Genomic DNA, 26,146 nt, shown 5'->3' on the forward strand with positions numbered 1-26,146 from the left:
TCTATTTTTCTACTCAATTAAAATTATTTGTGATAGAATTTACATGTTACTAATTACTAATTAGACAGCTCCACTTTGGGATTTCCTTGTTGCTAAAGGGAACCAATTTTGTTATTATGTTGCATGTTACTTGTCATTAGGGATGAGCTTATGTTCAGTCCAGACATGAGTTAGTCTGCACCCGGAAGCTGTCAGTTCCTGCATGATCAGCTGCAGCCAGGGCATTACCCGTCCGGCAGATGCAGGTAAACACAGCCCTGGGATGCTGGTGCTTGGCCTGGCTGCCTTTCAGTTTCAGATGAGCTCAAGTTGGGATCAAACCCAAGCTCATTGTCATAAAGACAGTTATAATAGGGGCCCAAATATAATTTCTGCACAACGTCCCATTACTGACTTTGCTTCCAGCAGTAGAAGTTTTCATGCGTTCTTGGCACACACTAACGACCACTAAAGAATGTAATGTTGTCATCGTTGGTGCACATAAATTGCCCTGCGGATAGATCATTGCACACAGACAGCAGAAAAACATGTTTACCAGCATAGTGCATAGTACATAGTACAGTACATAGAGCTGACGTACAGTGTAGGATCAACCAAACCAAGTAAACACACGACAGACTGAGCACGCCTAGTATCTGTGCTCGGGGATTCTGGGAAATGTAGTTTCTTCCTCCTTCCGACCCTTGAACAGAACTGCTATTTTCACTACAACTCCCGGCAGCCCCCGCGCTGCAGCTCAGCAGAGAGAAGAAGCTGCATGGCTGTTATAAGGCAATGATGGTGTCTCTGGTGTCCCGCAGCCGCCTTTGGTGCTGGTTGTTGGGAGGCACTGGTAGAACAGCCTGCAGGCACAAGAGTACCGGGGTGGCTCGCAATAAGCCCCTCAAGCAGTGGACTCTGATCGTCAACCCTCTGAGCAGCTTGAGGGTCAAGCTGCCATGTGATGTGCGGGTTAGACCGCAGGACCCGCTCACCTACCCGGACGCTGACCGAGTGTTCGTCCAGGTGAGCGGGGTGGACCGCAATGAGCACCGGGGGCTGGACCTGGACAACATTGAAGTCAGATACGACGAGGAGTCCAGGCAGGTGCGGATCACCTCCCAGAACATAGACAGCCGCAGCTGTGTGGAGGTCACCACTCCGATACGCTTCGGTATGTCCCGGGCCCGTCAATGAATGTTCCCTGTGTAGTCCGAGCATGTGATAAGACGTGCAGGGTTAGAGCCATGAGCCTGCACATATATGTAAAAGTGTTTGTGGCTGGGCACAGGTAAGTCATCACAGGACAAAGATATCTGAGTCATGGTCATCCTCGTGGGCTTAGTGTGGATGGAGGGTGATGGACCCTTCCTGAATAGAGAACAGCTTCTGACCCTGGGCTTGTCTGCAATGATTTCTGCTTGAAGGGTAAAGTTCACCTTTTCATAAATAAAAAAAAAGTGAACTAACTCAAAATAACCTCCCCCTGGTCTCCGTGACCCTTGCCAGCTAATATAATGGGTCGCACACTTAATTACTTCACTATGCGGCCCCGTCGGTTGTGTGGCATCAGAAGAGTGGCAATGGCCAGTGTGGTCAAATGACCCCTCCTGACAAATGCCAACCTCTGCTTTCTTCTGGGACAGTATCCTGGTAGAAAGAAGGTTCAAAAGATAGTTTCATTGGTCAGCATGGTCATGTGGCCACACCGACCAATGACTGCTTGCTAGAAGTAGTGAAGTTTTGAGTCTGTTACACTTGCTGGCATGGGTCATGCTAGATCAAGCAAACTCCAGCTGTGGTAAAACTACAAATCCTGTGATGCATCTGCCTCTGGGAGTCATGTCTGTGGGTTGTGAGACTCTTGCATTGCCTCATGGGATTTGTAGTTCCACAACAGCTGGAAGAGTTTGTCCACCCCTTTGCAATATGGTCATGACAGCAGTTAAGGGCAGCGGGGACCAGGGGGTAGGGAAGATGTTAAGTTCGCCTTTTTAATTTTTATGAAAAGGTGAACTAACCCTTCAAAAGTAAGCAGTCATTAAAGGAGAACTATGAGGTGAGTGAAAATCACTCAACCTCCTAGTTCGAGCCGTCGGCTCAATAGTTTGGGAAGTGAGCTAACACATACCGTCGCTCACTCACTCACTTCTCAATCATCTCCCTGCCGAGAGCCGTGACTGTCAGTCACTGACTAGAGGAACGGACATGGGAAGGGCCGGGTCCAGCTGGCTCTGCCTCTAGATAGGCAGAGCCAGCTGTCACTCACGCAGCTGGGTGGATCTTGACAGTAATGTCGGGTTCCGTCCCAGCTGCGGCGGTCTCTGTATACGGCGAGCTGTAGCTCACTATATACTGAGCTTTGGGTCACGGGAGGATGCCAGTATATGTCCTCCCGTGACCCTTAAGAGAACTATGGGGAAAAACACATACCCCATAGTTCTCTTTTAAACCCAATGCAGTTTGTGGATTGGGTTTTATGGCACCCAAGAGAATACTGCACCCCTTCCCCCAGGAGACAGGTGGAGCTTGCACATCCAAACGTGTAGTTGCCAGCCCCACTCAAGGTACAAAAATCTATATTTAACCAGTTGTCGTCCGCCCGTTGAAAAAAAAACAGACGGACGCTACTGCTGCATTAGCGGGTTGCCGTCCCCAGACAGCATATTTATTTCTGTTCGCATGCGCCCCCTAGCGCACGGGCATAAAAAACCTGTGCACTGCATAGAGCCGTTACCGGCTGTTTAACATATACCCGATCGGCGGCTCTATAGCCAGCCGATCATGTATATGTGCTGGTGTGTGCCCCCCTCGTCTGCTGCCGTCGCCCCCCCTCCTAACCCCTCACCTTCAATCCCGGGATCCGCTAGCCCATCTGCGGCCCAGGACCGGCTCGGGAGGGCGTCAGGAGGAAGTGGAAGGGAGGTCAGCTCCTTGCTGATCTCCCCCTGGGCTGTGAATGCAGAAGTGATGTGTGTTACATCACTTCTGCATTCACCTGTCAGTCATCTGGCTGCTATAGCCAGAGAAAAGAAACTGATGAAGCAGATTGCTATCCCCCTATGTAATAGCGATAACAATAAGTGTAAAAAATAAATACATATATAAATAAAAAAAAGTAAAAAGAATAAAAGTCACATGTAAAGAAAGTTAAAAAAAAACCAAAATGTTTAAGTCCCCCACCCCCACGTTTACGCACATATAAATGTAAATACGCGTCCGGTACACCTGCGCGCGAAAACGACAATTGCGCTACACACGTTACATACCGCCGCAAACGTCGCAGTGAGAGCAATCATTTTAGGGCCATCAATCACTGATAACACTAAACTGATAAGCGGTAAAAGCTTTTAAAGCGTCGCCTATGGCCAATTTTGGGTGTCTTTTTACCCGACGTGACCCCGTCTTTTATATTTTACCAAAAAATTGGGTAATAATAAATGCTTTATCATTTAATATAGGGGAAACAGTTTTTTTTTAATGTATTTTGGTAATTTTTCCTTAATATAGTAAAAAATAAAAACCGTAGTGGTGAATAAATACCACCAAAAAAAAGCTCTATCTGTCCCCAAAAAATGGTATAAAATTCATTTCAGTACAGCGTTGGACGACGGAATAAATGTCAGTCAAAGTATCGCAGCGCTGAATACTGAAAAATGGCCTGGATGGGAAGGGGGTGTAACACCGCGGACTTCAAGTGGTTAATATATGCATTTTTTGAAGGGGAAGTGCACTTTAAAACAAAGTGTACTTCTCCTTTTTGCCCCTACCCCCTAACCTAAAGGATCCTACCTTTCCCTCCCTCTTTCCTCCTTGCAGATCTGTACTTACTGAAATCTGACAGGGATGGTTCCTCTATTTACATTCCAGTGCCAATGCTCCCTCTGCTGGCTGCACCTGCACATTACAGCCCCATAGACTTCTATGGAGCCATCTACCAAACAGGAGACAGAATTGGCCAGGAGAAGACTTGCAGGACAAGGAAGATGCTGTAATACACTGTAGTTGCTGCAGCTACTACAGTGTACTACACGATCCACGTAGCTCTGCCAGGGATAATATACAGTATATATACAGTACCGTGCAAACGTTTTAGGCAGGTGTGAAAAAATGGTGTAAAGTAAGAATGCTTTCAGAAATAAAAGTGTTATTTTTTAAATCAATTAACAAAATGGAAAGTAAATGAACAGAAGAGTAATCCAAATCAAATCAATATTTGGTGTGACCACCCATTGCCCCCAAAACAGCATAAATTCTTCTAAGTACACATACACACAGTTTTTAAAGGAACTCGGCAGGTAGGTTGTTCGAAACATCTTGGAGAAAAAAAACACAGATCTTCTGTGGATGTAGGCTGCCTCAAATCCTTCTGTCTCTTCATGTAATCCCAGACAGACTCCATGATGTTGAGATCAGGGCTCTGTGGGACCAAACCATCACTTCCAGCACTCCTTGTTCTTCTTTACGCTGAAGATAGTTCTTAATGTTTGGGGTCGTTGTCCAGGAGCAGAATACATTTGGGGCCAATCACAATCCTCCCTGATGGTATGGCATGATGAATAAGTGTTTGCTTGTATTTCTCAGCATTGAGGACACCATTGATCCTGACCAAATCTCCAACACCATTGGCAGAAATACCGCCCCAGACTTGCAAGGAACCTCCACCATGCTTCACTGTTGCCTGCAGACTCTCCTTGTAGTACCGCCCTCCGGCGAACAGGCTGCCTCCTGCTACAGCTCTTCAAAAGAGCTTGAACAGCACATCTTGAAACCCCAGTCTGCTTTGAAATCTTTGCCTGGGAGAGACCTTGTTGATGCAGTATAACTAACTTGTGTCTTGTTACTGTGCGCATTCTTGCCATGGTGTATGACATGTGACATGAAACTGTCTTCCGATCACACTGCGGGCAGCAAGTGCGTTTGGGGTGCCATTGGAATGAATGGCACCACAACGCACTTCCCGCAGCAGAATTTGTCAGGCCGAAGCCAAAAATGACTCTTCCCAACTTTTTTTTTTTTTAAATATTTTTTTAAATAATTGATTGCATTATATTAGACATTTTAATTAGTTTAATGCATTTAAAATAATCTCAATTTTAAAACTCCGACCAATATAATAAAATAACCAACCTATTATTTAAAATGACACGCCCAAATTGGACGAAAAATTATATATTTATTTATATATTAGGGATGCACCGATATATCGGCCGTGAAACATATCGGCCAAAAATGGCACTTGGCTAAATGCCGAAAGTGCATTTTTGTCTCCCCTCCAACACCGCTCAGCCTCCTATCACAGTCCAGCATAGCGGTGTGGGGGCGGAGACCGTGCTGTCACAGGAGGCTGAGCTCTATTCCCTGGATCGCTCGCTCAGCCTCCTGTGACAGCGTGTCAGAGAGAAGAGCCAGGTACAAACACTCAGCGATCAGTGATCACTGAGTTTGTACATAATTGAGGACATAGCATGTTGATTATATCCTCAATTATGAATGAATAGGAAGTGATCTACATCACCTCCTGCATTCATGATTGTGGTTATAGTAAACACAAAATGTCCTCATGGTATGGATGACCAGGAACACTCACATAACTGGGGCTGCAGAAAAAGAGATTGAGGACTCTGTTCTCAATCTCTTTTTCTATTTTAAAAGGAGAAATATCAGGGGCCTGTTTAGACCCCCAATATTTTCCCCGAAGCCCCTATAGAAAGTTTATAGAAAATAAATATTTAAAAAATGTGAAAAAATTAAAATAAAAAACATTTTCGATTTCGGCCTAACAATTTTTTCTATTTCGGTTTCGTTTCGGTTTTGAAATTTCGCGGGGTCAGGGGACGTTAAACTTTTTTGGGGGTATTTTTTATTTAATTTAGTTTTTTACTTCATTGCTATCACATGGGGAGCTCAAATGCCCCCTATGTGATAGCACATTAGTGACAGGTTTACTCTTTAAGGTGACTAAATGTAAACACAGCAGGCAATGGCCAGCCTGTTATTGGCTATTTTAAATTGCAGTGACCAATAGCAGGCTGGCTTTTGCACTTGCCCAATAGTTCTCCTTCAGTTCCCTCCTCTGCTGACTGACAGCACATAGTTCTTACATTCATTAGTAAAACAAGTTTGTTTAACTAATAAATATAAGATGAGTTTAAATCAGCATGCAGAACTGCATGCTGATGTGATTTTTAGTGAAAGGGGGTAAAGGTCCACTTTTTAAGTCCCTTGTTATTACTCAACACAAATCTCTTATTTTGGCTAAATGTTTATCAGTTTTGCTTTGTGTTTTTTTGGGGAGTTTTATCCCAAATTTTTAGGGGGAAAACCCCCCCCAAATTATTGCAAACAAACTTATTTTGGAGTATAGAACAGATTGATAGAAATAATGTATGAATGGTATAAATGATTTTATACCAGGTTGTATATACAGGGATGTGGACATTTGTTCAAGGGCTAAAGCGGGGGCCCAATCTACTTGTCCCTCATGACAATCTACTTGTCCCTCATGACAATCTACTTGATACAAAAAATAATTTTGAACAAAACCGTATTTAACTGTGCTAAGAAGAGCTTCTCATTGGTCAGCGCGGTCATTTTTGAAATTCAAAATCTATACTGCACTGAATGGCAGAATTTGGTACAGATAGTACACCCGTATCGGCGGAGCGGAAGGATCGTTCGCTGAAAAGTAAGTATGGGGGGGGCGTGTTGGGTGGCTTTGGAGTGGTTAAGGAGAGGGGGCCAGATTTGAGTGGGTAATTCCATTCCCCCAAATTACTTGGGAAAGTGAAGTTACCCATTACTGCACATTGTGCGTGTTTGACAGCGCTGCTGCTCGGCTACCACCATATGGCACACAGTGGAATGGGGGCAGCACTCAGCATGCACATAAACACACTCACACACACACACAAGGCTCTACATGTGCGTGGTTGTTGGTTTTTTAAAAAAAATAATTTTTCTACTTTCTCACTTTTTTATTTTATTTATTATTATGAAGCCTGCCCTCCAATACAGAAGATCAAGTACAGCATTGTGCTCGATCTCCTGTGAAGCTCCACTTGTGACAGCTGCAACAGGAAATGCTGTGAGTACAGCGCACCTGTCTCACTGATCACACAGAGCAAATGGGGAATGGACGTTCTGTGGTCTGCTCCCCACTCTCTATCCTGAAGTCATTGCTGTGATCCTGGGTCCCCCAGAAGAGCAGGGACCCCGAAAACCACGGCAGGGAGGAGGGGGCGGTGGATTGGGATGGACAAGCAGACTTCTACAGCCACCCAGATCAGTAGAAAACAAGTGGCGGCTCCGCTGCTCTACATTTAGTCCTTCTTGCCCTCAGCAGGGTTAAATGTAGAAAAAAAACCACCTGCCCGGTGCCCGGAACTACACTACAGAAGAACATGGCACCATTTTGACAGATAATTGTTTGATTTTGCCATGTATATTTGTGTCTGAAGTATGAAGAGCTTTTTTTTGTAATCATTTTTTATTTAGTCATTATATTATCTACACATCCTCATTGTGTTTATTCCTAATCTATTTTTAGATGTGAACATCCAAACTTTGGGATCAGGCTGTGTGAACATTAAACGAATTGAGTGTGACAGTTGCCAAATAGAAACCGAGAAGGGCAACAGCGTCCTACAGTCTGTCAAGGTAATAATGCAGAATGTGAAATGAGCAGAGTAAATGTGTAAGTAGACATCTAAGCTCTTTACATTGATAATTTTAATAGTAATGATAAGTCTCAAACTTTGGCATTCCATCATATGCCCAATGACTGATCATTTTTATGAGTGTACAGTAACTTAATGTGCATTGCTATATGGGTTATAAAAACCCTCATTCATGGACATTTGTTGCATACAGTCACTACTCATAATTATCAAAGGTCCGTGTAAACAATGTAATATCTATCATGGCATTAAAATAACCAAGATTTTCGGAACGCAGGACAGTACATGCATTTAGCTGCAGCCCGTTTAAGAGACAAAAATGATAAGTCAGACATCTTTGTCTGATGGGGAGATTTCTCTTTACTTCTGTTCCGTATAAACAAAAAGGAAGTAAGAGGAAACATGAGGAAATCCCCTTACCGGAGCCTATGACTTCTTTCTCTGTGATTAGAGCTAGGAATTACACTCTTTTCAGAACATGGAGGTAAAACACTGCAGAAGACCTATTGTGCTGCTTGTAGATGGTAAATAGTGATTTACCTTCTGAGTCAGACCTATGGTTTTTGCAAACAGCAGATAGTGTTAATTTGAGCTTTTGCTATTGAGCTCTATTTTTCATCAGACTGTAAGGAGTCAGAGAAGATGGCTCCAATATGATGTTTCAATCAAGGAGACACAGACCTAAAGGAACCTGCTATCATGTGCTTCTTTAGAAAAGCAACAGTGCTTTGTAAGTCCTGTGTCATTGGTGCACACTGTATTGAACTTTTTTTATTTAATATTTGGCACACAGGCCTAGATGGTGTCAAACATACAATACTTATGTATAGAATTGTTGTAGAAGAGTCCAAGGCCGGTAAATGAAGCATTTTGAACATTCAGTATGAAAGACCAAAATAGTCTTGTAGATACCCTACATCCCCTCCAGACTGCGAGGAAGGGAAAGGGCTAAAAAATCAGGTTACATGATAACAGATAATAACAATCTAGCAAGAGAAACCAGGAGATTGGAAATAAGATAAAAAAGGAAGTAATGAGAAATTGGTAAAAAAAGGAGAGGGAGGGAAGGGTCGGCCCCGGGACCCCTGAATGCGTTAGCCATCATAAACGACGGTCTGTATTAAACTAGAAATAGCATACAAAACCCAGATCTAAAATAGCCTAAAACCTCATGGAAAAACTCAATTATAGTTTCATTTTTGAAATGTTCATCTGCAATTAAATGTAAACTTTTCAGTATTTGCATTGGAAAAACACTATGGAAAAATTGTAAGGTGTGTTTTCTTAGGCTGTAATTTGTTTCATGTTCTGCCACATTCTTTGCACTCAGTAAAGAAGAGTAATCTGCAGAATGTAATGTTTTAGTAACTCGCTGTGTCCGCAGCAAAGGCATAGAGGAAAACAAAATAAATAAGAGGTTTTCAAAAGGATGAAGTATAAGCTATGTTTGTGTTTTGAAGTTTGCTGCTGAGCTATTAAACTCAGTGAAGCTATATCTGTAGATAGCTGTAACGGGGAGTAAAGTAGTATTTACACAGCCAGAATGTTGTTAGAAGCTCATCTTACACACATGCTACACATCTGGAGTCACATGTCCGATCTGTAACCCAAGTTTTGTCTGTTTACTTTATGGACAAAGCAAGAGGAACCCCTTTGGGGTAATTTCTATTCTAATTAACTTCAAACCCTTTTTGTTTTAGCTGTTTGTCTTATAATATGAAGGCCATGTATCTATTTGACAGCAATCTCGCCCTAGGAATGTATCTATATCTTTAGGTATCTCATTGACATATTGCTGGTTTTCTTTATGGATGAGCATCATCTTACTGCTAAGGTCCTGTCTGTACTTTCCTCCTCTAGTAAGCTGTCCCAATGTCTCCCAGTGGAAAAAAAGGAAACAAATATTTGTGCACAAAGAACACACTTTATGCAATCTGTAAGTTACTAAATTACTGCTGCCAGTGAGCCCAGGATTTGCAGCTTCTTAAGTGGAGCTTAAAGGAGAACTATGGGGTCAGTGTTTTTCCCCATAGTTCTCCTAAGGGTCACGCGAAGACATATACTAGCGTCCTCCGTGACCCAAAGCTCAGTATAGCTCGCGGTATACTGAGCTATCTAGAGGCAGATCCAGCTGTACCTGCCCCCTCCCCCATCCATTCCACCAGTCAGTGCTGGAGGGGGGGAATCCCTGCAGGGAGCCGTGAGTGACGGTCACAACTCTCTGCAGGGACATGATTGAGAAGTGAACGAGCGACGGTATGTGTTTGCTCACTTCCCGATCTATTGAGCCGACGTGTGACAGTCTAACTGTCATACGTCAGCTCGAACTATTAGGATGAGTGATTTTCATTCCCCTCATAGTTCTCCTTTAACTACTTGCTGTCTGTAGCAATGTCTTAATTTTTGCACACACATGATAAAATCAGAATTTTTGCCTAGAAAACAATTTAAAACTGCCAAACAATTTTTAATATTTTCTGAAAACAGAGGCCCGTAGAAGAAGAAAAAAAATGCTACTTGCAATTTTGTATGTTGCATGATCTTTGCACAAATGTTTATCAAACCAGTAATTTTAGGAAAAAATAACCTAAAATTAAATTTAATGCACAGAAACAGAAAATAATACCAATTTTGTTGTGAAATATAAAAGATGGGGTCACGACAGGTAAATAGATACCAAACATGTTGAGCCTTAAAATCAGCGTTCTGAAGAAGGGGGTGTGCCCCGGAAACGCGTCGACACTTCACCTATCTGTATACAGGACGTACTACACGGATCCCTTCATTGCTCTGGTTTTTACATTGTCCTGCAGCTTGTTATCATTCTACTCTTGCGAGTACCTGCCAGTTCATTTTAACCTATTTATAAGAATAAACCTATCTACACCAGGAAAGGCACCCCTCTTTGTTATCTTTAAAAGTGCGCGCGCCCGTGGTATCGCAAAAATACACAAAAACTTCTATAGGCAACATTTTTAAAGCCATTACCGCTCATCAATTGTTATCAGTGATTGATTATTGCTCTCATGCCAACGCGTGGCATGTAATGTAACGTAATAAGTACTAATCTTGTCGCACTCCTTACCGATATGTCCCTTGTAGTGGGGGGTGCATCAGGCTAATGCTAAAGCCTGATGAAGGGACTCTGCGCGGTCCCTAAAGCGCTTGTTTGGTCATATGACAAAAAACTTCAATAAATGAAGCTTTTGCTATCTTAAAAGGATTGGTGTGCTGGTGACATTTCTACAATGTTTATGTAATGTAACGTGTGGCACAATCATTTTCGCACGTAGGCACACCCAACACATGTTTGCATTTGTATGTGTTTGGGTGGGGGACTTTGAAAATGTTGTTTTTGGTGACTTTATTTTATTTTTTATTTTAAGCTTAACGTTATTGCTATCTCGCAGGGGGCTAACAAAGCCCCCTATGTAATAGCAAAGAGGATGTGACAGGTCCTCTTTATAGAGACACCAGGGGTCTATTACAACCCTAATTTTACCTAGGGACCCCAAAGAAGCTGATGAAGCAGAGATCTGATTCATCAGTTTCTTCTTCAGCGACAGCAGCTGGAGAAATGGCAGCCTGAAGTGCTTCTGGGTTCAGTGATCGGAGCAGAGATCAGCCGCTGAAAGTGTGCTGACTCCCACTGATCAAAGTCCCAGGCCAGCACTGTTGATAGCGGAACCAGCAGTAGCCGGGGGGGTGCACGCTCCCCAGCACTATACAAGCGAATGGGCGGCCACCTTCATGACTGTGCCAGGATGATATAACTCCTGTGCCTGAAACACATGTTTTGCAACAATGTGTAGAGCCTGATTGATAGTGCATAATCTCCTGGTTGGGTTTGTGTTGTGCAGGGGATTAAAGGCAGCTTCCAGGCTCTTCTACTAGCGATATTATAAAGTGTAATTTATTTTTAACCCCTTCGTGACTGACGACGTACAGTGTACGTCGCCAGCATCGGGGCTGTTTAAACAGACTCCCGGTGACTTTTGCCGCCGGGACTCTGTTTAAACATGTAGAGCTGACTGTCGTCTTTACAACAGAAGCGATCCTGGCGACTTACCTGTCGCCAGATCGCTTCTGCGTCCCGAAGAAGGGGCCGCCCCAATAATGTTGGGGGGTTTTAAGTAATTTTCAGGCCTAAAATGTGGAATATAACATGGGTACAAAAAATGAAAAAAAGGCCTCGGTCATGAAGGGGTTAAACCAATATTTAACTGATGTCAGCAGTGTTTGTCATATTTTACCTGTAGTTCCTCTTAAAGGCTTTGGCTTGGTGCTGCGTTTAATCCATTTTGTGATTGAGATAACTGCTACCACTGATAGGTATTAAATGTAACCACATGATTTCAGTACATCAAAAAGGTTTGCTGTTCTTTTCCTACCTATGAATGGTTACCCCAGGAAAAGGAATGAACAGGTACGTGCCCTGGAAAGCAAACCTGAAATACATGCTCTGCTGAGAAGTTTACATAGACTGAAGACAATGTGTTGTTGTTTACTAGGCAACTGAGCCTGATTATTTCCTGTACTCTGTTTAAATTATCACTGACAGTTTAAATATTTGTTTCTTACAAGAACATCAAAAACATTGTTTGGGGTTTTTTTTGTGACAATTTTTATTACTTCTGCCATTCACACTATTTTTGTAATTTCAGGGTCACAATGTTCACATTCGTACAAAAGGAGGCAAAGTGGTGTGTTTAGGCACAGTTCATGGCAATGTGGATATCCATGCATTGGCTCATAGTGTAAGTAAATTCTTTTTAGCAAAACACACTATTTATTCACATGTAGCATACAGAGAGAATCCTTAGGTGACGAGGAGAGATGTTGGAATAAGCTCTATTTGTTTAACTCCTTAGTGACACAGCTTCAGAAAAAGGTTTTTGTTCCTGGGGCCTGGAGCAATTTTGCCATTTCTGCTATGTTTGTTTAACCGTAATTTCCATGTTCCTCATTCATTGCACCTGCACATATTATATACCGTTTTTTAAAGGGCAAAATGGGCTATAATGTGATGTGACATATATCTATAAATTACAAAAAAATGCAAACAAAACCCACAGTTTTTACAATAATAATGTGTAAATACTTAGTATAACTAGCGGAGAGTAACTGATAATACATTCTTATATTTGTCCTGATTTATAGGGTATATTATAGGTCTGGGATTTCAGTTTATTTTGGAAGCTATAAGTCACTAAAAACAAGGAGTGAAATACAATTTATAATGTGATATGTTTGTCTCCTATCTTAGCCTCCTCAGCACTATATTTTCTTACAATTTTTTTTAACTTTTAAATTAAGCACTAAGGGGTTTTTTTTAATTTACAGGGTTTTTGATACTTAGTATCTCTGAGAAGAATGCCGCATTCGCCTCAGAGATACTTTGTATCAATTTGTAACACACTGAGCCTGCTCGCAGCTCTACAACACAGTGAGCTGCAAGCCAGCTCAGTGTCTGTCACAGCTCTGTGAACGCTGCAACAACTAATAGATTATGATCGATAATGGGAATTGTTGGCAATGATTCTCATAATCGATTAGTTGATTTACGATTAGTTGCCACCGCTTCTCCGTTCTCCTCCCCGCTGGTGCTGGCTGCAGCGGTAACCTATAATTAAATGTTTCTGTGTTGCACGTACGGAATAGGCTGCGTGATGCCTTGAAATGCTTAAAAGAAGCCGAAATGCTGAAGTGAAATATGAGATATGTGAGCCTGACGTCCCTCCCCCCCCCCCCCCCCCCCCCCCCTCTCACCATCACTGCTGCCCCGTTCCTCCTCTGCTGCTGCCCTGTTCCTTTTCTGACGTGGCTTCACTGCTCCAAAAATACAAAAACATTTTTTTGGGTGTGTTATTTTAAAGGAGAACTATGGGCTTAAGGCTTTTCCCCATAGTTCTCCTTAGGGTAACGGGAGGACACAAACTAGCGTCCTCCCGTCACCCTAGGCTCTGTGTACCACGAGCCGGGGAGGGGGGAATCTTTGCAGGTAGCCGTGAGTGACAGTCACGACTCTCTGCAAGGACATGATTGAGAAGTGAACGAGCGACAGTATGTGTTTGCTCACTTCTCGATCTATTGAGCCGACATGTGACAGTCTAACTGTCACACGTCTGCTCGAACTATTAGGATGAGTGATTTTCATTCCCCTCATAGTTCTCCTTTAAATAAAAGGTTGGTTATTTTATTATATTGGTTTAGAGTTTTACAATTCACATTATTTTAAATCCATGAAACTAATTAAAATGTCTAATACAATACATAACATTATTTAAAATTCTATATATATATATGTCATTTTCAGTTTCAGCCTGGCAAATTTTTACATGTTTGTAATGCCTTTTATATTTGCCTGGTTATATAAATAAACATGAGAAATACACTAAACGCACAGCTGCTGGTGTGCAGTGAGAGAGAGTGCAGATGCGCCAATGCCAGCATATCACATTGGTTTCTTTAGAACATTATTAAAATGTAACGCATGACATTTCATGCAGTTCTACAGCCACAGTGTGTTGCGATGCAGTAGTACCATGCATACAGTTTTTTCAGCGCACACCACCACAGCCTTGAAAACAAGCCTATTTGCCTTGTCAGTGTAAAGGGTGGGCAGCACAGCCCCAATGCATCTGGGGTGAATCGACTCTTAATGCAATGCATGTTAATGCACGCAAATGAAGCATAGTGGTGTAAATGGGCCTTTATTCATTTCCGTTAATCACTTGCGGCCTTCAATGTTATGTTAATTTGTTTTGAGGACTTTAGTTAAAAGAGAACTATGGGGTAGCCTTTTTATCCCAAAGTTCTCTTTAGGGTCATGGGAGGACATATACTAACCTCCTCCCGTGACCCAAAGCTCAGTATACAGCGAGCTGTATAATAATTGTCGAGATCCACCCAGCTGGTTGACAGTGGGCTCTGCCTATCTAGAGGCAGAGTCAGCTGTGCCCGCCTCCTCCCCCATTCGTTCCTCCACTCAGCGCTGGAGGATTGGGAAGGGGAGAGGGGAATCCCTGTGTGGTGTGGTGACTGCCAGTCACCGATCACTGCAGGGAGACTATCGGGAAGTGAGCAGATCAGTGCATGTTTCTGTTACCCCCCCCCTCTCACCATCACTGCTGCCCCGTTCCTCCTCTGCTGCTGCCCTGTTCCTTTTCTGACGTGGCTTCACTGCTCCAAAAATACAAAAACATTTTTTTGGGTGTGTTATTTTAAAGGAGAACTATGGGCTTAAGGCTTTTCCCCATAGTTCTCCTTAGGGTAACGGGAGGACACAAACTAGCGTCCTCCCGTCACCCTAGGCTCTGTGTACCACGAGCCGGGGAGGGGGGAATCTTTGCAGGTAGCCGTGAGTGACAGTCACGACTCTCTGCAAGGACATGATTGAGAAGTGAACGAGCGACAGTATGTGTTTGCTCACTTCTCGATCTATTGAGCCGACATGTGACAGTCTAACTGTCACACGTCTGCTCGAACTATTAGGATGAGTGATTTTCATTCCCCTCATAGTTCTCCTTTAAATAAAAGGTTGGTTATTTTATTATATTGGTTTAGAGTTTTACAATTCACATTATTTTAAATCCATGAAACTAATTAAAATGTCTAATACAATACATAACATTATTTAAAATTCTATATATATATATGTCATTTTCAGTTTCAGCCTGGCAAATTTTTACATGTTTGTAATGCCTTTTATATTTGCCTGGTTATATAAATAAACATGAGAAATACACTAAACGCACAGCTGCTGGTGTGCAGTGAGAGAGAGTGCAGATGCGCCAATGCCAGCATATCACATTGGTTTCTTTAGAACATTATTAAAATGTAACGCATGACATTTCATGCAGTTCTACAGCCACAGTGTGTTGCGATGCAGTAGTACCATGCATACAGTTTTTTCAGCGCACACCACCACAGCCTTGAAAACAAGCCTATTTGCCTTGTCAGTGTAAAGGGTGGGCAGCACAGCCCCAATGCATCTGGGGTGAATCGACTCTTAATGCAATGCATGTTAATGCACGCAAATGAAGCATAGTGGTGTAAATGGGCCTTTATTCATTTCCGTTAATCACTTGCGGCCTTCAATGTTATGTTAATTTGTTTTGAGGACTTTAGTTAAAAGAGAACTATGGGGTAGCCTTTTTATCCCAAAGTTCTCTTTAGGGTCATGGGAGGACATATACTAACCTCCTCCCGTGACCCAAAGCTCAGTATACAGCGAGCTGTATAATAATTGTCGAGATCCACCCAGCTGGTTGACAGTGGGCTCTGCCTATCTAGAGGCAGAGTCAGCTGTGCCCGCCTCCTCCCCCATTCGTTCCTCCACTCAGCGCTGGAGGATTGGGAAGGGGAGAGGGGAATCCCTGTGTGGTGTGGTGACTGCCAGTCACCGATCACTGCAGGGAGACTATCGGGAAGTGAGCAGATCAGTGCATGTTTCTGTTCACTTCCCGATCAATAGTGCCGACCTGTGACGGCTTCTTTGTCTCAAGTCGGCTCTAACTATGAGGATGAGTGGGGGGAAAAAAAGCTGTATATTATATTAGGGATGCACTGATACTAGTATCGGTATTGGTGCCGATACTGGGCTTTTTCACGAGTTCTTGTGAAAATGCCCCGAAACAAATCGTCGATACTGGCACTTAAAATGTTTAAGCTGGAGCAATAAACAAGTGCTGGGCTTCACAGGAAGACTGTCGAGGTCCCCAGCAAGGTCCCCACAGCCCTCCTGTGAATGGCGGCACGTGTTTACAGCGCCAGACAAAATCTCCTCCTCCATGCTGCCCGCACCTCTGAGAGCGACTGACCTGGACCCTGGATGACACCACACAGCCCACCTTAAAGCCGAGATTTGTAGTCCTCCATAGCTCGTTGCCATTCGGCATTGATGTATAATGTATAGCTGACATTTGTTTGTCCCTGAACAGCTTGGAGTTATTGGGGGGGGGGTCATAACATTATGACCACTGACAGGTCAAGTTATTAACATTGGTTATATAATTACAATGGCATCTGAAAGTAGGTAGGATACATTGGGCAGCAGGTGAACATTTTAGGATACACCGGTCATAACATTATGACCACTGACAGGTCAAGTGATTAACATTGGTTATATAATTACAATGGCATCTGAAAGTAGGTAGGATACATTGGGCAGCAGGTGAACATTTTAGGATACACCGGTCATAACATTATGACCACTGACAGGTCAAGTGATTAACATTGGTTATATAATTACAATGGCATCTGAAAGTAGGTAGGATACATTGGGCAGCAGGTGAACATTTTAGGATACACCGGTCATAACATTATGACCACTGACAGGTCAAGTGATTAACATTGGTTATATAATTACAATGGCATCTGAAAGTAGGTAGGATACATTGGGCAGCAGGTGAACATTTTAGGATACACCGGTCATAACATTATGACCACTGACAGGTCAAGTGATTAACATTGGTTATATAATTACAATGGCATCTGAAAGTAGGTAGGATACATTGGGCAGCAGGTGAACATTTTAGGATACACCGGTCATAACATTATGACCACTGACAGGTCAAGTGATTAACATTGGTTATATAATTACAATGGCATCTGAAAGTAGGTAGGATACATTGGGCAGCAGGTGAACATTTTAGGATACACCGGTCATAACATTATGACCACTGACAGGTCAAGTGATTAACATTGGTTATATAATTACAATGGCATCTGAAAGTAGGTAGGATACATTGGGCAGCAGGTGAACATTTTAGGATACACCGGTCATAACATTATGACCACTGACAGGTCAAGTGATTAACATTGGTTATATAATTACAATGGCATCTGAAAGTAGGTAGGATACATTGGGCAGCAGGTGAACATTTTAGGATACACCGGTCATAACATTATGACCACTGACAGGTCAAGTGATTAACATTGGTTATATAATTACAATGGCATCTGAAAGTAGGTAGGATACATTGGGCAGCAGGTGAACATTTTAGGATACACCGGTCATAACATTATGACCACTGACAGGTCAAGTGATTAACATTGGTTATATAATTACAATGGCATCTGAAAGTAGGTAGGATACATTGGGCAGCAGGTGAACATTTTAGGATACACCGGTCATAACATTATGACCACTGACAGGTCAAGTGATTAACATTGGTTATATAATTACAATGGCATCTGAAAGTAGGTAGGATACATTGGGCAGCAGGTGAACATTTTAGGATACACCGGTCATAACATTATGACCACTGACAGGTCAAGTGATTAACATTGGTTATATAATTACAATGGCATCTGAAAGTAGGTAGGATACATTGGGCAGCAGGTGAACATTTTAGGATACACCGGTCATAACATTATGACCACTGACAGGTCAAGTGATTAACATTGGTTATATAATTACAATGGCATCTGAAAGTAGGTAGGATACATTGGGCAGCAGGTGAACATTTTAGGATACACCGGTCATAACATTATGACCACTGACAGGTCAAGTGATTAACATTGGTTATATAATTACAATGGCATCTGAAAGTAGGTAGGATACATTGGGCAGCAGGTGAACATTTTAGGATACACCGGTCATAACATTATGACCACTGACAGGTCAAGTGATTAACATTGGTTATATAATTACAATGGCATCTGAAAGTAGGTAGGATACATTGGGCAGCAGGTGAACATTTTAGGATACACCGGTCATAACATTATGACCACTGACAGGTCAAGTGATTAACATTGGTTATATAATTACAATGGCATCTGAAAGTAGGTAGGATACATTGGGCAGCAGGTGAACATTTTAGGATACACCGGTCATAACATTATGACCACTGACAGGTCAAGTGATTAACATTGGTTATATAATTACAATGGCATCTGAAAGTAGGTAGGATACATTGGGCAGCAGGTGAACATTTTAGGATACACCGGTCATAACATTATGACCACTGACAGGTCAAGTGATTAACATTGGTTATATAATTACAATGGCATCTGAAAGTAGGTAGGATACATTGGGCAGCAGGTGAACATTTTAGGATACACCGGTCATAACATTATGACCACTGACAGGTCAAGTGATTAACATTGGTTATATAATTACAATGGCATCTGAAAGTAGGTAGGATACATTGGGCAGCAGGTGAACATTTTAGGATACACCGGTCATAACATTATGACCACTGACAGGTCAAGTGATTAACATTGGTTATATAATTACAATGGCATCTGAAAGTAGGTAGGATACATTGGGCAGCAGGTGAACATTTTAGGATACACCGGTCATAACATTATGACCACTGACAGGTCAAGTGATTAACATTGGTTATATAATTACAATGGCATCTGAAAGTAGGTAGGATACATTGGGCAGCAGGTGAACATTTTAGGATACACCGGTCATAACATTATGACCACTGACAGGTCAAGTGATTAACATTGGTTATATAATTACAATGGCATCTGAAAGTAGGTAGGATACATTGGGCAGCAGGTGAACATTTTAGGATACACCGGTCATAACATTATGACCACTGACAGGTCAAGTTATTAACATTGGTTATATAATTACAATGGCATCTGAAAGTAGGTAGGATACATTGGGCCGCAGGTGAACATTTTGTCCCTAAATTTATTGTGTTGCAAGCAGAAAAAAAATGGGCAAGCGTAAAGATTTGAGTCACTTTGACAAGGGCCAAATTGTGATGGTTAGACGGCTGGGTCAGAGCAAGTGTACAGTGTTCAGGACCTTCCCAAAGTGGTCCAAGGTAGGAAAACCAGTGAACTGGCAATAAGGTCATGGGCAGCCAAGGCTCCTTGGTACACGTGGGGAGTAAAGGCTGGCCCATGTAGTCTCATCCAATAGAAGAGCTACCGTAGCTGAAATTGCTGAAAAAGTTCATGCTGCTTCTGATAGAAAGGTGTTTGAATACACAGTGCAAGAAGTCAAGCTGGGAGAGGCAGTGTGATGCTTTTGGCAATGTTCTTCTGGGAAACATTGGCTCCTGCCATTCATGTGGATGTTACTTTGACATGTACCATCTACCTAAACATTGTTGCTGACCAAGCACACCCCTTCATGGAAACAGTATTCCCTGATGGCAGTGGCCTCTTTCAACTTGATAATGTGCCCTCACTGCAACAATGGCTCAAGAATGTTCTGAGGAACACAACAGCGAATTTGAGTGTTGACTTGGCCCCCAACTTCTCCAGATCTCAATCCAATCATCTGTGGGATGTGCTGTAAAAACAAAGTCAGTACAGATCCTTTAAAGTATTAAAGGATCTGCTAGTGACGGCTAGGCGCCAGATATCACAGAATACCGTCAGAGGTGTAGTGAACTCCATGCCTGGACAGGTCAGGACTGTTTTGACAGCAAAAGGGGACCTACTTAATATTAGGCGGGGGTCATAATGTTATGGCCGATTGGTATATGCATGCAGTGGTTTTGAATGAGTTGGCCATCTACAGCAGTGTAATTGATGCTGGGATTTGGGTACATGTATTTATGTCTTCTACCACCAGATGGTGCACTCTAGAAGCTTTTCTTGCTTTTTTTTTTTTCAATTCGGTGCTGATTCATAAAGTTATAAGAAAGAACTAACGGGAACAAGAAATTATTTCTACCCAGCAAATTCATGAAATGATTTATTTTAGATTTATTTATCATTGAGGCAGCAGAGACCTATCTGTAATTTCACCAGTCTGCATGTCACAATGTCACTTCTGCATGAAGCAAAAGTATTATTTTTTTTAAGCAAAACTATACCTATATAAAAAAACCCTCCAAAAAACAATAATTCAGCTGCAGTCAATGTACTGTTCATATGCACCGTTTCTCAGTGTTTACCTAAGAACACAAAGTGGGCTAGTGATGTTTTGCCGACAGGAAGAACCATTTACTCCCCAAGTGATCAGATTAGTGTTGTGGGAGGTCACAAACTAAGAGGCGTTTGGATTTTTGTATTGTCACAGAGCAGCTCATAGGGCGAGTTACAAGAGAGTGACTTAGCTGTATGACTTTGATGGATATTTACACTGGCAACTCATAGGGCGAGTTACAAGAGTGACTGAACTGTATGACTGTGATGGATATCTTGGGCTCTTGCTCTGCTGGCTTGGCTTACTCTCTGTGAGCGATCTCCTTTTATCTCCTGAGGAAGCGCAAAATGCGTTGAGAGAGAATGACTATTCATGATATAAGAAGAGGCACCTATGTGCTGTATGAGTACAACAATATGTTACATCAATTTTGTATGTAATGGTCACCTAGCCTCATATTATAATTCTGGAATAGTTCATTTGGAGATCAGTTTGTTTTTCCCTTTCTGAAATGTACACATATCAATTATGTTTTTAAACAGTTTTAACCTTTGTATAATAAAGAATCCTTGTTTAATCATGTTGTAATTGCTTGGTTTTGTCACTTTGTACCTTAAAAGCCCCATTCTTTCTTTTCCATGTTAATTCGATTTATTAGGGGTGTGGTACCTTATATTCAGGATCTGGTCACGATAATTTGATTTAATCTGATGGATATTTACACTGGCAGCTCATAGGGTGAGTGTGATGGATATTTACACTGGCAGCTCATAGGGTGAGTGACTTAGCTGTGTGACTGTGATGGATATTTACATTGGCAGCTCATAGGGTGAGTGTGATGGATATTTACACTGGCAGCTCATAGGGTGAGTGTGATGGATATTTACACTGGCAGCTCATAGGGTGAGTGACTTAGCTGTATGACTGTGATGGATTTGTGCACTGGCATCTCACTGGGTAAAAGGTTGCAGAGGGACTGAGCTGTGTGAGTGTGATAGATTTTTACATTTGCAGGTCACAGGATGAGAGGCCGGAGGGGGACCGAGCTGTGCGCGTGTGATTTTTACATTCTCAGGTCACAGGATGATAGATCGGAGAGGGATTGAGCTGTGTGCGTGCTAATTGTTTTCACAGGCTGATCACAGATGGAGAGACAGAAGTGGGAGGTGATGTATGGGAGACAGACCAGAACATAAAGGGTGCTGCTCAAACACAGGGATTTACATTACTGTGTCATTCCTGGGCCAGCATCTTCTCCCAGGAAGATCCTGACCCTGGATGAGAAAAGATGTTGTCAGCCTTTTGGTGATAGAGAAAGATAATGTCGCAGGTTCAGTGCTCTGGCTCCTGCAGACTGTTCCCGTCCAGGTCTGTTTTGAGGCACGGACATGCGGTAACGGGGACGGCAGGAAGTGTCAGTGGACTTAAAGTGCGGTCACATCACCACACCTGTATTTCATTGAAACTACAAATCCCTCTGCCGCAGTGGCTGACGGGACTTGTAGTTTCTGCATTCACAGATCCTGAAAGCACATGTATTTACTGTATACTTGCTTCATTCCTATATGTACATGTCCATTATTGCTTTGTCCTATTATCTAAAAGGGACAGGTATAGTGTCAGTGATTAGCAGGCCTGGTGTGCAGCACTTGTGTCCTGAGTTCAGATTCCAGCAGGGCGCTCTGTATGGATGTTGTGTGTTCTCTGCACTTGTAGGGTTTCCCCGAGTCAAAAACATTACTGACTATTGAATTGTTTTTGGGTCCCTAATATCTCTATGGGTGCTGACTGTTGTCATTAGTTCTGTGCAGTATTTAAACATTTTTATTAGCAGTCAGCTTCCTTTTGTTGTTTCTACAGTGTTGGAAAACAAAAAGAAATCTCGGCCCGTCATAAGAACAGAGAGAGTGTACACATAAATATTTTTCATGGTACATGTTGACATTAGAAGACATTTTTTGTTGTTCTATGTACATTGCAATGAGCTTTCCTTCCTGTTACTGTGTAGCAGCAATGTGATAGTAGTTCTGCACTTTATTTCACATGAAAGCTTGCTAGTCATATGGTTATAATAATGTATTCTGTACATGACTTGTGTCCCGGAACTTACCCTTCCCCCTTACAAACCCACTTGAATAGTCACGGCAGAGAACATGACACGGGGTCGAAGGCTGTTTGAAGTTTTAAGTTTTTCGAACTTTACATTTCATCAATGATGCCGTTTCCTGATCAAAGTGTATGCATCCTTGTGGTGTTAATGGAAAAATTAGTTCAGGGAATATATTATTGAAAATTAAAGAACATGTATCTGCCAAAACCTCTGCAATTATAGGCTGTTATTAATAGCTGCAGCGTATGACTTCACCCTAAAAATAACCACTAGATTGCAAAGTAATTTTCCCACTGGCACCCAATCTGGTGAAAGGAATGTTTTGGCAATGAGATCTCTGTGCTGTCTTTGGAAAACATTTTCTTTTCTGGAAAAGGATCCTGTGAACTGGTCAGAAGGGCAACCTCTAAGCTGCAGTACCCTCGGTAAAAATAGCAATAGGCGTACATTATGTTTTCTTCTCCCTGGATTTTATTATTTTGTTAAACTCATGTCGCTTTATTTTTTGGGGGTGAAATTTATTGGATAAAATGTTTGATAATCATTGTTGTTGTGTATTATAGTTATATGAATGAAGCACTCATACCTCCTGGCAGTATAAAAGACAGCAATAAATGTGATACTGGATGGCTGATTGCCAGCAGATGAATTGAATGCACTTCTAGATATTCCAGTTTGCGGTTTAACCACTTCAGTTGGGGCATGTTGTATCCTCTTCATTACCAGGACATTTTTCAGCGCTGTGCAAGTTTGGCTGAGCGTTCCTACGTCACACAACACTGTAACAAAATGAATTTTATATCATTTTGTGGTGACAAATAGAGCTTTCTTTTAGTGGAATTTAATAACTGATCTTTTTCAAATTGTTCACTATATAAGAATAAAAAAAAAAAAATGAAAAAAAGCCTGTTTCTCTTACTTTTGTTTATAAATCACAGGAAATAAAAATGTCAGGATAGTAGGGAAACCCCTGAAATGGCCCCTTTTTGGAAAGTAGACTCTCCAAGGTGATCTGATATTTTTAGGGGGTTAAAACATGGAGCTTGGTAATTGTGCACAAGATGCAATAAATGTACAAGTCTTAGACAGAGTAGGGAGGGGGTGAAGGAGTTAATTTACAGATCACATACAGTGAAAGGATGGAGATAAAGGGGTTAATGTATAGATGTGTAGAATAAGGGAGGTGAAAGGGTTAATATACAGGTCAGCGCAGAGACAGAATGCAGAAAGCTGGAAAGGGGGGTCAAAAGGGTTACATTTATTACACTTTTTTTTTAATTTTATTTTGCTGCTGCAGCTTGTTTTTTTTACTAAGAAGCAGTGAATGTAGGGTTGCAACCAACTAAATGATTAATCGATAATGAGAATAGTTGTCTAGTATTCTCATTATCGATTAGTTGGTTGGATCCCCTAGCTCTCTCCTCAATGCTGGGAGGAGGGCACAACAAGCAGTGGGTGGGTGCCATAGCCAGCCTGCTATTGGCTATTGCAATTTGAAAATGGCCAATAGCAGGCTGGCTATTGCACCAGCCCACTACCTGTGTATTTACATTCAGCTGCCTTCTGCGGAATCTTGCCACTGGCAGCTGTCATTCCTTGGATGAAGCTATTGAAGCGCCATGTGCTTACAATACAATTACTATTGTGGTGCTTTGCAGTGCCATTAATTTCAATGGCACCCACCGCGTGATCGCCTGCACTGGAACGCACGGTACCGCTATGCCGTGCGTTCCAGTGCAATGCGATTGCAAAAAATTGTGCATGCTGGCTTATTCTGAAGTAGACTTTGTAACACTGCATTTGTGTATTTTATTTTAAATGAAGGATGGTATTTATTAAATTTTTTTTATCCAATCAATCGTTAAAAGAATCAGCCAACTTATGAAAATAATCATTAGTTGCAGCCCTAATTAAATGGATGATTTATCCATTCATTTCTCCCTTTACTCTCCCCTGCCTCTCGGGTAAGAGGAGGCCTTGGCAATGTTGTGATCCTCATGTTTCTGGCCTCCTCTATGCTCACCATACTGACAGCCGCAAGTGATGTCCCAGACGGCAAAGGTGAGCCTGGAATGTAGGTGACATTGTACAGACCGGCTGGGAGGGGATTTTAGGAGATCTTGCAGGGAGCGGATGCAAGGCAGGACCTTGCAATGGTCATTGATAGTCCAGGGCAAAGAGGCAGGTATCACAGGAAAAGGCAAGCTCTAAATAAAGGTATCACTCTGTGGCTGGGTAATTTAGAGGGGGTGAATAAAATAGGAGGCCAGATGTTTAGTATGGCAAAACATAATTACACATTTTTAACTGGTTAAACCGTTTCTATCCTAATTCCAAGTATATATTTAGCTGTATGATTGGATTTCTGCTTTAAAATGCATTAAATGTTGTTTACGTTCTTACATGGTTACATAGTATTTGGGGTTGAATAAAGACATATGTCCATCAAGTCCAACCCATATAGGTCCACGCATCATCTCTTCTTGTTTTTTATTACAGACAGTTGACATTGAGAAACTGGTAGGTACATCTATTAACATTTGCACAGAAAATGGTCAGCTAAAAGCCAAATACCTGTATGCAGAATCTTCATCGATGTCTTCGGCTGCTGGAGATGTAATAGTAGGAAGCGCCCATGGTAAGTCATGATCAAGAAAAATAAACAAAACTCATTTTCAGGAGGTAATGACTGCCAAATAGTGCAGTACAGTCTGTGTACTTTATTATTAACTGTGATAGAAACAAAATTTACACTCGCTAACACTTTAACTGGTAGGCCAGATTTCTATACCTGGAGGCCCGGGGTGGGCTGTGAGAGGAGGCTCCCAAGAAATATGTTCACTGGACCAGTTGGTAGTACATGGGAGATTTAGTTATTTTCCAGTAGTCCATTCCATATTATGGACATGACATGTTAGGTTAGCACTTTTGCCTTGCAGCACTGAGGGTCCCAAGTTCAAATCCCGGTGAGGACACTAACTACAAAGAGTTAGCATGTTCTCTTTGTGCTTGCGTGGGTTTCCTCTTGGTACTCCGGTACCTCTGGGTACTCCCACACTCCAAAGACATCCTGGAAAGTTAATTGGCTCCTGTCTAAATTGTTCCTTGTATGTATGGATGTGAGATAGGGACCTTGGATTGTAAGCTCATTGAGGGCAGGGACTGATGTGAATGTGCAAAGCGCTGCGTAAATTGTCGGCACTATATAAATACCAAAAATATTAATAGGAATAGCAATATATTATTAGGAATGTACAGAAATTGTATTGGGCCCCTAAGTGTTATACTTAAACTGACCCCAAATGAATGAATTTCTGGGCACACACTTGATATTATGGAAGAGACTTGGTTTTCACCATAGGAGGGATTAAATGGAAACTGTTAGTGAATGCATTAAATCCACTCCATTACATCAAAAATCACAAGTCAAACATTGCTGCAAACTCTTCCAAACCATTTCACAAACACATCAGAAGCAAGACACAAATGTTTATGTATGCATGCCTTTGCCAAGTGGGTAATGTAGAGTTGTAC

General features: G+C 42.0%; 1 protein-coding gene across 2 annotated transcripts in view; it reads left to right on the forward strand.

The window, feature by feature from the left end:
• The first annotated feature begins 716 nt into the window (after nucleotides 1-716).
• FAM185A (family with sequence similarity 185 member A) overlaps nucleotides 717-26,146 on the forward strand; it is a 43,689-nt gene continuing 18,259 nt past the window's right edge. The window contains exons 1-4 of one of the 2 annotated variants that reach the window (XM_018560430.1): nucleotides 717-1,153; nucleotides 7,529-7,638; nucleotides 12,323-12,415; nucleotides 25,112-25,250. In XM_018560430.1, the coding sequence (XP_018415932.1) occupies nucleotides 775-1,153; nucleotides 7,529-7,638; nucleotides 12,323-12,415; nucleotides 25,112-25,250 (721 nt within the window). In that variant the 5' untranslated portion in view covers nucleotides 717-774. The remainder of the gene's footprint in view (nucleotides 1,154-7,528; nucleotides 7,639-12,322; nucleotides 12,416-25,111; nucleotides 25,251-26,146) is intronic. The other variant, XM_018560431.1, reaches the window with a different exon arrangement.

Source organism: Nanorana parkeri, unplaced genomic scaffold (assembly GCF_000935625.1).
Source record: "Nanorana parkeri isolate BGI_ZX_2015 unplaced genomic scaffold, ASM93562v1 scaffold454, whole genome shotgun sequence".
Taxonomy (NCBI): domain Eukaryota; kingdom Metazoa; phylum Chordata; class Amphibia; order Anura; family Dicroglossidae; genus Nanorana; species Nanorana parkeri.